General features: G+C 45.9%; 1 protein-coding gene across 1 annotated transcript in view; it reads right to left on the bottom strand.

Moving 5' to 3' along the window:
• adarb2 (adenosine deaminase RNA specific B2 (inactive)) overlaps positions 1 to 12,939 on the bottom strand; it is a 134,707-nt gene that overhangs the window by 39,666 nt on the left and 82,102 nt on the right. Inside the window, exon 3 of the mRNA XM_040167633.2 lies at positions 11,740 to 12,692. Coding sequence (XP_040023567.2) covers positions 11,740 to 12,692 — 953 coding nt within the window. The remainder of the gene's footprint in view (positions 1 to 11,739; positions 12,693 to 12,939) is intronic.

Here is a 12,939-nt window from a genome sequence, read left to right as displayed (position 1 = left end):
GTCACCTTTTCTTTCCACTCTGCCAAACCTTTGGAGTGCACACAAACACACACACACTTCATAAGCCCCCGCAGTAGACCAGCTGCAGAGGCAAGGCAGCAGACTGAAAGGAGAGTCAATATCCAACTGAGCAGTGAAAGAAAGGCAAAGAACAAACCTATGGTGTGGGTAGGTGCGCGCGTGTCGTACTTTGACTCCAATCCGTGTCAAGCCACCAAGCATTGTACGGGAAAGCTGTTCGCCTTCCCTGCCGCTCACTTGCAGGCTGTTGCCATGTGAGAGAGCGAAGGGGAACACAACAAAAGAAACCAAAAAATACAAATATGGCGGTTCCCCTTAAGAAAGGCGAGATCGTTGTCCGCTTTCACAATCTTCTCCAACTGCTTTCATAAGTGCACCTCAGCTCTGTTTACCTGCCACATCGAAACAAGCCGGAGCTGTAAACCGTCTGTCTGCACGGTGGTTTAGAGGAGAAGATGCTCAACTTGATGGTTTGTTGTAGAGAAGAGAAAGCAAGCGGGAACCATTGAGTAAAGGAGGAGAGAGAGAGAGAGAAAGAGAGAGAAAGGGTAGAGACCGTACATCCAGCTGAAGAAGCTAGAATAAGAGAACACTGACACCAACATGATCCGGGTTGCTCTGCCAGATAATTGCTTCTGGTCCTGTGACAACTATGTTTCCTCCAAAATGTCAACTTCTCAGTTTGATGTTGTGACAATGTACTTTGCGGTTTAGACAGTTTAAAGTTGCAGATAAAATACTTTATATTTACAGGAAACTAAACCCAGTTGTGATACTAATAATGGTCAGCTATTTTCTGCAACAGCCATTCGATTTATTGACATTCTGTCGCTCTGGAATCATACTGTCTATACTCACAGGAACCAATGGACGTGACCTGTCACAGGAAACGCAATGCAGATTATTGACCTACTTTCATAGCTCTTTTATTTTTGTAGAAGTAAAAGCTTGGGAATATATTGTACCAGAGCTGATATGTGAAGGACTTCCCCCATAAAGGGGCCATGAGAGTTTGGCCGAGGTGCCGAGACAGGAAACAGGGCAGCGGGAATGGATTTGTTATGTAGCTGCTGACGTAAAACCAGGTGCTAAAGCGATGGCAGAAATATATTCAAAGGCATGCGACTGCACTGGCAGAGTTATACACAACCGTGAGGACAACTCAGCCACCGCCATTAGTAATTCATCATCTTTCTACCGAACGGGAAGCATAAGTACATTGAGCTGGGTCAAACAGTTCTTAGTCTAAAAGCTTAAAAGTAACCGGGAACGAAAAACTTCTCCTTTCAGGCCCTGACTAAAGCATATCATAACTATTCATGCTGTGAGCCGCGTTTACTTTTTTATTCTCCATATAACAAAATCTGCCAAAGCTTCATCACTCGCTCTGTGAAGCCAATCGAATGGCTAATCAGCCCATCTACCCAGGTGACTTTGCTCTAAGGTTCACGCTGCTGAGATATCTTGCAGGAGCCACTTCTATGATAGTGTGAATCATTGGTACCAATGCTCTAAGGGCATGACTTGCTCTCACCTCCAGAATGGCTCCTATTTGATCCGCTAAGTGCTTTAGGAGGAGACGGCGTCGGGCGAAGGCATCAGACTCACGGCCGTCCATGCCTGTCATCTATTTGCATGCAGGGTTCAGCACTTCCTGTATCAGAGTGGGAAGGGCCGCCATCAAAGGTCGCCCCGGAAACAACCCTCTGTGACAGTGACAACAGAGACGGTATTAACAGGCAGATCTGGGGGTGACACCTGTGACCCAAATCAGCAATTCCGGGAGCAATTGTGACCAAAGAAAAGGAAATAAATAAAGCTTATAAGAAAAGAGGGAGTAAGTTCAGTCAGAGTTCAGCTGCATCTATTTTGTGATTTTTCACTCCTCTGATTTGGCAGGGCTCAGCTATTGCAAAAGGGAACTTGGGTGAGGAGAAATACTGCTGCACAGAATGAATGCTATGAAATATTGCACATATTTCAAACACACACACACACCTGGGCCTGAACGCCCGATCACATTTACAGACTAAGTGGCGAGAACCCGAACACGGGGTGGCCGGGGTACATCATGTAAACATTCTGCGTTCCATGTATGACCTCGGTGTTTCCTCTCAGTGCGCAGCGGGATAACGTAGGAGTACATGGAGCTGTGGAAGGGGCTCCATCCATAACCCAGGGGGCAGTAGTTCCAGGCACAGCACAGGCCGTAACTAGCTGCCTGTTGTATACTCATGGGCAGGCAGGTTGAAATATGAGGGCTGAGGACATGAGGTCTTCCCAGAATGCTAAACTCTCTCTCCCTCCCCGCATCTATATGCGCCCCCCCCCCCTCCCCGCTGTGCCCTGCAACCAATCTGACGCCTAATTAATCCTGAAGGTCTTTTGTTCCGCTGAGGTTTTTCCTCGCTTTCCTGCCACTGCACTCCATCCATTCTCACCTCTCCTCCCTCAACACCCCCCTCCTGCACCCCCACCGAACTGCCTGCCTCTCATCCTGCCTTCTCTTTTTGTTTCTTTTTTACCCCTTCTTTTGCCACACACTCTCTCTCTCTCTCTCTCCCTCCCTCCCTCTCGTACATATGCCTTGTTCCAGCATCCCCCCCGAGGGAGGCACGACACAGTTCCAGAGAGCGGGACGGGGGTAACAGATGTTTTGCTTTTGCTTTTTTTCCCTCCATCTTTGGGGTAATTTAATCCAGACAATAATGTACGACTGTCATTACATTTTTTCCCAGCATTCTACTAATTATGGGCACATGAGACATTTTCATTGTTTCCACCATGCAGGTGAGCAACTATTTATTGCAACCTTAACAGGCCCAGTGTCCACGTTTTTAAAGGGATAGTGCAACATTTTGGTTTAGAGGAAGACCGGTGCCGCTGTCATGTCTGCACACCCAACAGACATTTGGTTTAGCTTTAAGAGTGCATACAAGAGGAAGCTAGCCTGGCTGCGACCAAACTACATAACCAGGTACCCCTTAAAGAGCACTGTGTTTTTAAGCAGGCTATGTGAGCACATACTGTTATTGCTTCCTGTATTGTCAATAAGTTGTTGTGGTGCACGTTTCACTCAAGATGATGCGCTAACTCAGGATGGCTTTTCCAGAAAAATGAAAGAGAAATTATTTGTATCAATACAGGTGTTACCAGACTAATGTACAGATTAGATTAAAACAATTAACTAATTAATTGCACATTTTGAAATTCATTAAACGCGATTAAAAGTTTGTTTTTCTTCTGGAGACAACTGTTCTGCTGTGCCGGAAGTAAAAAAAGTTATGTTAACTGCGTTTAAACATTTTATCCACATCACGTAGATTAAAGCGGTAAATTTGACCGCCCTAGTAGATGTTTTAACATCATGATCCGAAATTACAAAACACAAAAAAAAAAACATACTGGCTCGTGTTCCATCCTGCAGTCAAGCAGAGTGTGTCTGCAACACAAGCCATGTTGCCTCAGTTACAGAAGCAAGAGGGGAGGCAGAGAAATATCCACAGAGAATGGGGAAGCCCGCGGGGTCCGAGGGATCAGCCAGGCATGTGAGTCGTTGGAGAGGGACAGTCACTGGCAAGGGAAGAGTGTCAAGGTCTGAGTAGCAGAACAAGACCCGTGCTTTGAATATTTGGTTTTGAGGAAACAAAATGATCTCACGCGATATGACCTACCCTAGTTGCGATAGCTAGATGAACTAATTCATCATCAGACGACAAGATGCTTAAATATTTAAAGAAATAATATGATGGATTGTCTGCTTTACCACAGATTTGTCGAATCCTCCCCTTCTTCTCTCTCTGAAACAAAACATTTCCAGATTGATGATTTTATTACAATCTAACAAAAGTCAAATGCGGCTCTCAAAGATCTAATGATTCATGCATCCCACAGTCAGTCGGGTCTCAGCATTTGCCTATTCCAAAATAGACACCACAATAAACATGCTCCCCACAAAGATACCATCATTAACAATCCACTTACTAAAATAAGATATAAAGAGAATATGAAATGAGGTTGTGTAGACAAAAGTCTTTGTTCTCAGGCCACTTCCTCATGGAGTCTGCTGCTTGACTAATGTTTATTCAAACTAGAGAAAGCAATTAATGGCTTTTTCAACAAAACAGATCCAGGAACTATGGAAAAAAAGAAACTAAATTCAATAATTAAAAATCTGTTTTTCACATTCATATTTGTGTTTCTGCCTGCAACAGCAGAACCATGCAGATCAAACGCTTCAGCAACACATTAAAAAAAAAACCAACATCTGCTTTTAAAATGTTATATTCAAAAGCAGCTGTCATCTCTAATGTGTTCGCAAAAGTACTTAAAATAATACATTCAGAGGTGGGAAAAGAGACAGGAAACTCCAGAGTAGATGATCTGCTGAGCGTTAGATGCTTTTTTATTTCTGGTGAACGATTCACAAGTTGAAGAGGCCTGATGTCTGCATTTGATAAATCAGCGACATTTAGCCCTGACAAGTTCTGCTCAGATATTTCTTATATGATGAGGAAATACTAGCGACTGCTTATGATGACACAGTTAACGGAAAACCGGATCTGGCTTTTCTCCTTTGAATCTACAATCTCAATTCTAACATCCAAGCTATTGGTCTCCTTCGTAACAAGAGCACAGCAGATGGATGACAGAGTATATTAAAGCACCCATTTCGATATTTACAGATAGAACAGCAGCTGTGCCGGTTCCGGCGTAAGTGTTAAGTAAAACAGTACTATGGCGCCGCATCTGTTGATCTGCCAACGGTACGTCACCGGCGCGGCTGATTGAACCATCGGACCACCCAGCTGTGCTGCGTGCCGATTTGGGGTTGTATGACAGAATGGTCCATTGCCCGAGGCTGGAAGGTCATTTAAAGGCCAGACATCCAGACCTCTCCTCCTCCTCCTCCTCGGCGCTCTCCTGCCTGAGAGCCCGAGATAAACCTACACATGCCAGCCACACAGGACCAACAGCCATGATTTATTGGAAACCATTTGGTACCTGAACGCTTATGAAACTGTAATGAACTTGATTATGCTTTTAATGAAGTGTGAGGGGTTCTTCAGAGACGATTACAGCCGCGCTTCGGATCCCGGCCAGAAGGCCGTGGAGAGCGAAGGAGGCGTTTGAGAGAGGCAAGCAAAGGGTGGAATGGAGGACGTTCTCGAACAATGAAGACTCTGTAGGACACGGTAGAGCCGAGGAGCGCCTCGCTTCTTTGGCATAGATTACAGGGGCGTTTTACCGTGTATCCGAGGTGACTTGACCCGACCGACCCCTTTTCAGTTCCTCCCTGCTAAGGGATTTTCCCGTAAAGCTGTATGCTGACGTGGTGCGTTACATTCAACAGCCTGCAGCCTCTTAGGTCATATTTTGCATACATATTAGACAGTTGAGGATGATTCTAACCTTTCCATGTACAGGGTGCTCTCGTTCAGACGGGAAAACATTATTGTTCAGTAATTTCACACGCAAATCTCCACTCTCGCATGCCGCTTCCTCTTTAAATACCACATGATGAGGTAAGTGGCTGGTAAAAGGGCAGACTGACAGTCCAGGAGCAAACAGTGGCTTTTTTCTCCAATTATTATCGTACGCTAAGTGACAAATTGTAATGAGACTTCATGGTAACTAAGGAACTCCTTTCCCGCTCTCATTTACAAAGGTCAAAGAACAGGATTATTTTTTGAATAAAGCAACACTACTGGTGCTCTTTAAAAGATGATTCTGGGTCCTTATAAATGGGGTATTATTTGCTGGTTTTTGAGGTACGATAAATCACCCCCCCAAAAGGAGGTGTATAAATTCACTATAACATAGCATAACAGCATTGATGTGCTAAGATACTTTGTCAACGTTAACTGTACAGTTTTTTACGTCCAATCTTAATGTTTTACAAACATCTTTGACCTTTCTGGTTAACAATAATCACAAGGTGGAAGTCAGAGACCTTGTTGTGGTGTGAACGGCCTCATGTAAACAATATTGGCCTTGTGATGTGCGTACAAAGTGTGCGGCCTGTAGTCAACTTGACTGCCATGCCTGGCAGCCTTAACACCTCATTGTTTGAGCCTTTTTTGGACTTTAGCGTAACCGTTGACCGTCAATTGCTGATATATGGAAACATTGCTCAGGCTACACCTAATGCTTACTTTCATTATCCATTAATCCAGAGATTATTTTATCATGTGGCAGATGAATTGCTTCTACTATAAAACATCATGAAATAGTAAAGCCGGCTCATCGCAATGCCTTTAGCCTGCATGTGACATGTTGTTCACAATGTCGGATAAACAGCTCCGAATCCAAAGGTATTCAAGCTTCAATCATATGAAACAGAGCCATTCTGTGGCATTTAGCAGGTTACAAATGCATTCAGAGGATGGTTATCAAATCAAACGTGCATATATTTTGCTCATGAGAACACTACTGTCTCTCCTGAGGGTATTAGTGAGGACTTGTTGTCGTCTTGTTTTCCTTCACAATGGCGTACTGTATCACGTCTGCAGCTTAATAGAAGTCAGCCCATCTGTTCCTTTTTGTCTTTGTCGTTTGAATACAAAATGCATATTGATTTAAACACTCATTCATAGGTGTAAGCATACACAACTGTATTGTATACGTATGTATTCACTCTGGTACCCTGTGTAGGTTATGGGACCCCACCCAGGCAGCCGATGAGGTCATACAAAACACTGCCTTTACCTCCCCCTCTCCTCTGATTGGTCACTGTGTACAGTCTCAGTTCAACCAGAGTATCACTTTGTATATTTCCATAATATTCTGACATAACGTTAACATTAAAATGTAAAAGTATAAATTCACAGGTTTCTATTCCACTACGGACGGAGCGTCAAAACAACTATCCTGTCTATCAGCCTATTTCTTCCAAATGAATTTAGTTTGTTCTATAATCAGTGCAGTTCAGTCCTCATGCTCTCCTATCTAAGGACCCTGGACCCTTTAACCACATAAAATATCCATCTACAAACAGTCAACTGCAAAGAGGCAACCTGTCTGACAGATTCAGAACGAACTGATGATTGCAGATGTTTCACCACTCAATTTGCGCTGCAGCGTTTAAGCCGGTGATCACAGCTCAACCTGTGGGTGCAGTGTGCTGCGGTAGCTGTCACTTTGTGTGTATCCGTCGTATCACGGTCTCCATGCTGAGGCTCTAACACTGTCTGCAAGGTCTGCGAAGCTGTTAATCACCTCCTCTCTAATGTGTTGTTCACACTTTCCCCCTCTCCGACTTGCTGGAGTTCCATCTTAGACAGGGCGCTTGGCTGGGCGATCGCTGTCGCTAATTTGTTGTGGCAATATTAATTAATGATCAGCCTGTCACAGCTGTTTATATTGAGACAGATTAGAAGTGGGAGAGATTAGACAAAGAAAACAATCTGCGAGAGGCTCAGCCGCTGACAGGGGTCACCTTCACAAGTCTGAAATCATATTCAATTTGCCAAGGCGGAGGCGGGGAAAATTACTCCACTTGACCAGTCTGTCTCCTTCTCCATCTGTGTTGGTTGACGTTTGGAGATATCTACATCAAATCATTTTGCACCACATTAAACTAAAAGAAAATGTACAGGCGCATTTGATTTCTGCTGATCTGCGGAATACGTTTGTAAAGACCACAACACAAAGATGCAAATTTTTTAACGCTTTCTCCCATCAACCTCTCCTCCTCCAAGCACACGTCCCTCTTCAACTGGACCCAAATCTACGTTGGATGTGACCTGTGACCTCCGGTACCGGGCTGATTCTGTGCCTGCCCGCTGCACACGGGTCTCAGTTGACTTGGCAACAACGCGGTGCATTGTGACGGCGGGGGGAGATTAAGTGGCCAATCAAGGCATGAACAGTGGGGTAATGATTCCACTTGGTGAAATGGGTGTCAGGATTAGTGCTGCACTCTCTCACTTCATTGTGCAGGCTTTAATAGGGCAAAGACATTTCTCCGCTAACTAGAGTGCCGTGGGCACGATTGAAGAACAGCTTCCTACTCACCGGCTAATAATGAAGACAGAGGGAGCTTTCGCACCTGGGGCTCGGTTCATTTGGTCCGAACCATCGGAGGGAAAAAAGTGATACATAGCTGCATTTTTAGTCCTGGTCCTGATTGCTGTTCGCACTGCCTTATTACAAAATGTAGATGTGAATTCATACAAAAAAACATGTAACTTAGACAGTTTTTGTCATCCCGCATTGTCAGAAATAACTAATTTGAAGCATTTTTAGTATTAATAGAATGCAAATGAATAAGGACTGAACAGAGACAGGCTGGTACACATTTCCCTTTTCATGAGGCCGCATGCGGCGTCTACATGCCTCAAGGGCTCATTCCTGTGGGATTGCTGTAATAGGTTATACACACAACCTCATCCAGAGCAATTTTAAGGTTGCGTCCCAAACTGACTTGACGATGAGCAGATGGATTTATTAGTGGTTCAACTTTTGAAAACGTGCCAAAATCCAATATCTGCTACCATAAGAACCAGCTGAGACCCCTTTCCAAGCCGCCCTTTGGTTCTATTGACAACTTGGATCCCTCAAAACCTTTGTTTACACCCAACCAAACAGCCCAAGTGTTTCAACGGGAGGATCCAAAGAAAAGCATACACAATTCTTTATGAAATGAGATACACGACTCCCACCAAGGGTTCCGTGTCCACCAAAGCAGAGTTTCCACGGATGGGAACACCGAAAAGGCCCAGCTGGGAGTACATGGCAGCAGCTTGGAGGCACGGCATTGTTCTGTCACTGATCTTGCGGTTTCTCAGGCTGACAAACGTAGGAAGAGAGGACGGACGCGCCAGGCACCGTTCTAATCGCTTCAGATTCAGATTAACTTCATCTTGCCACAGGGGGGATATTCAATCGGCAGTAGATGAAGTCCACAGTTTAAAAAAAGAAAGTGATGGCAATGCATACAGAGTAAAACGCATTTCTATTTGTTGCGCCCGTCCTTCAACTAATAATTCTCAACTCGGCGACAAACGTGCAGCGTTAAAGAGACTAAATAGATGCTCGCCGATGCTCATTGAAGATTTTTTTTTAAACTACAAAGCTTTTTGTTAGTCTCAGCTGCTAGAAGAGCAGCTTAACATAAATGACTGTGGTCAAACCGGCCCTATCACTCGGCTACAACTAAGTAGCGCCAGGCAAATATCTCTGCAGAATGCATTCTCATTTAATTTCCCTGGATGAATAAAGGTTAAATGAAGGAAGCAAAAATTAAAGCCCCCGCTGAAAGATAAATAGCTCTTTAATGTCAAGCACACTGCGGCCCGATGCCTCATTTCTCAAATGATTTTTGAACGTTGATTCCCATAGACATGAGTGTAGGAGGCCTCCGGGAAAGTAGAGGCCATATTACTGCAGGGAGAAAGCTCTGTGTGAGGACGTGCACTAGTATGCTCGTCTTGTCCCTCTTCTTTAGTATGTATGTGAAGCACAATGCACCACCATGCGGGACTCGATGAGTTTAAATATTTCATTGGGGGGGTTGAATTCTCAAGCTACCAGTCAAGTTTGAAGGACTCCCGGTGTTCCACTCTGTTGAGTTAATGCAATATCCTCATATTAGTGCCCTGTCTTCCCCCATTACTCTCATTGTCCCCCATCGATATACAGTGTTCAAGAGATGAATCTTCTCCTCTGCACGCCCACCTGTTCTTACAAGAAGGAACTGGCACTGTTTTCTTTACCCTGGGCTTTGCCTCCGATCCGATTTTGTTTTTGTTTAAACAAAGATTATTACATTTTCTCATTTTCAAACTAATGACTGTAACTTTGAGATACTTAGAATAACAATAGTGTTTATTAAACGTGAGCAGTGGGAATAAAGTTAGCGAGCTTGCTGACGGTAAAAGCAGACGGCACAATGGATTCTCAAAAAGTGAAGCCGAAGTGAAACCATCTTGCGTTCTATTTGTTGTCTGGTTGACAAAATGAGTCAGATTGTATGGTTGTCTGTGAAAACACGTTTCTAATCTTGATCCCTTGTGACCGTACAGACATAAAGCAGTCATAGACATAGACATAGAGCAGTCAATGCTCTCTACACTTTCGCTCTCTACAGCCCAACGTCTTCTCAACGAAGCTCCTTCCTGCAACAGGTACAGCCGGAGTGTCTGGGAGCGAACGGAGCAAAGTGGCACACATCATTTGGCACACCGCCACTAAATCTACTCTCAGGCTACAACTGGCAACCACCGCCCATCTGCAGCGGAGTCAACCACTGCCCGTGCAATCAGTGCTGGCCCGGCAAGGTTTGGCTTGCATGTGAACAGTGTGTGCGTCAGCTGGAGGGGTTTCACACTACGCAACAGCTCAGACGTATAACCCATCATTTCCACAAACACACGCCCGGTCACATGTTTATCCGCACACGTACGCATGCTCTCCTGAATAATGTTGCGCTTTTGTCCTTTACCAACGGAAATAAAATGCCTCTCGAGTCTGGCAGACGGCACGGCTGACTTTCAAGAAATTTCCACAAGCGGGTGCTTTGTGGAACTAAACGGGTGCGGAAAATCCTCTTAAAAATCCTTTTAGACACCGTGGCAACTGGGAGAAGAAAAAAAAAGAAGTTTCTCTCAGGCAAATGTGCAGGTTTGTTGGGTTGATGTTTTGCTCTGGGGAAGGACACCCTCGCCAGTCTTTTTCGTCCTGAGAGAAGAATGTCGGTAGGACATGTACCCCGCAGGATGCACAATGGGGTGTCGACCGAGGATTCATGGAAGGCTTTAGGGAAAGGACGCTTTGGATGTGCACTGTGCGGATGGGCTTAATTCTTTTCCATTCAGGACTTCAAGAATGTGGCGCACGTTCTTTTCGCTTGTCTTGGAGGAGACATGAACAGTTCCCATTCGGTGACCTGGTTGGCTTGGATGGAGCTTGGATATTTTTTCAGTGCAAACAATAGTAAACTACTTTAATCGGTGTGACTATCTTCTCAAGGCAGTTTTACAATTGAGTGATTTCTTTTCTGCTAAAATGACGTTTGAAATGGCTGTCAACAAGTGAGCCACCATATCCAGCCACGATGTCTTCAGGCTCTCCAATTTCCTCAAGTTTCTCAAAAACTAGTTTCCTGGCTCTGATTGCTATTTACATATTTGGGTAAATGAGCATGGGATTGGGCTCGGTGGTTTGTTTGTCGATTTGCTCTTTGCTTTTCCTATCTCCTTTGGGCAACAGATTGAATTAATGTTTGTAGACACTCTGATGCCACACATGAGGAAACAGGAGATCGTGCAAAATTGCAAAACTCGCGCAATTACATCCCTACAAACACATACGAGGGGGGGGGGGGGGGGGGGGGGGACTCATTTGGGTGACAATAGCATATTTCTCTTGTGTCAGAGGCACAAGGACAATAATGGCCTATATTTACATGCTTTATATTTAAATAAAGTTTTTTTTTCAGGCTTTGCAGAACACACACACACACACACATATTTGTGATCTCTATTTTCCACTGCACTATATTTTGACACAACGGAAAATGCCAGCATGCGTTATCAGTGCTGCTACTACCTCTGCTCTCTTTTTTTGCTCCTATCGCTTTCCTCCTAATTACTTGTTGGAGAGTGTTTGGCTATTTGCTGCACGCCCGCTGTTTTGGTCATTACAGGCCCCTGTAGGAGGCGCCGGCGCTGCCAAAGCTTGGCAGAAGACAGGCGGTGGGGACGTGTCTGTACTCACCTGGGGTAAATGAGGACAGCTCTTCCTGCTGGCTTTGAGGCCCGTCTTCCCCTCAGGGGCCGTCCTGATGTTGAAGAGGGCCTGAAGAGCACACTGGGCCGCCTGGTTCTTGGCCAGCTTCTTGCTGCGCCCGCAGCCCTCAAATATCCGCCCGTCCACGCGCACCGCCATCACGAAGCTGCGCAGCCGCCGGCCCTCGGCTCGCTCCGACAGGCAGGCGTAGCGCAGGCCCGGCCGGAGCTCGTTGAGCAAAGCCACGGCACTCTTGGGGGCCTCCGGCTCCGGAACAATCCCACCGAGCCTCTGTTGAGCCTGCACCATCAGGTCCAACGTGTGGCGGAGCAACCGCCCGTGTCTCAGTAGCTCACTCGACAGCAGCTCGCTCTCTGCTGCTGAGTCGCAGAGCGAGAGGCCATCGGAGCAGGGCGAAGACTCAAACTCCTTGAAGAGCGTGCCGGGGAAGTCCGCCTGATCGGAGGTGAAGTCGGCCGAAGGGTTTGAGATGTTGCCCATGGCCAGATGGGCCTGAGGAGCGTTGGGGAACTGCACAAAGGACTTGAGGGCCAGCTCGGCGGCCTTCATCTTGGCTTTCTTCTTCGTGGGGCCCGTGCCCTCGAAGGTCAGCCCGTTGACCTCCACGGCGATGGAGAAGACGGGTGCGTGGACGGGGCCAGTCTGAGACACCACGCGGTACTGCAGCCCCGGCCGGAGCTCGTTGAGCTGCACCAGGGCGTTCTTAGGCGCTTCTGACCAGGATACTTTCTTATAGATCAGCCGGAGTTCACACAAGTGTCCGTTGTTGTCCTCCTCCAGGGGCCGCTTCCTCTTCAGACCGGCGCCGCCAATTCTTGCGGAGTCGGAGCTGAAAAGCGCCTGGCACGCCGGTGATCCAACGGGGCGATCCTCCAAGTTACCGACGTGTCGGTTTTCCTTTACTTCTGCACTGCTGGTGCCTGAAATAACAAAAAAACAGAGGGTAAAAATCAGCTCTTAGTGCGTGACACTGACGTGTGTCATGGCTAAACTTACATAAATCAAGGGAATATATGCCGGGCAAAACTGAGCTACTATACACACAATGAACAAATTGACGAACATCTCCCTAACCGAGCCCACATCGTACCCCGGGGCTCCCTCCTATTTAAGTGTTTTAAAATCCAAACGCAAATCCCCTAAAAATGGCGATGTTATCTGCCAAAT

This window comes from Gasterosteus aculeatus, chromosome 21 (genome assembly GCF_964276395.1).
Source record: "Gasterosteus aculeatus chromosome 21, fGasAcu3.hap1.1, whole genome shotgun sequence".
Lineage (NCBI taxonomy): Eukaryota > Metazoa > Chordata > Actinopteri > Perciformes > Gasterosteidae > Gasterosteus > Gasterosteus aculeatus.
This window is presented reverse-complemented; position numbering and strand designations above follow the sequence as displayed.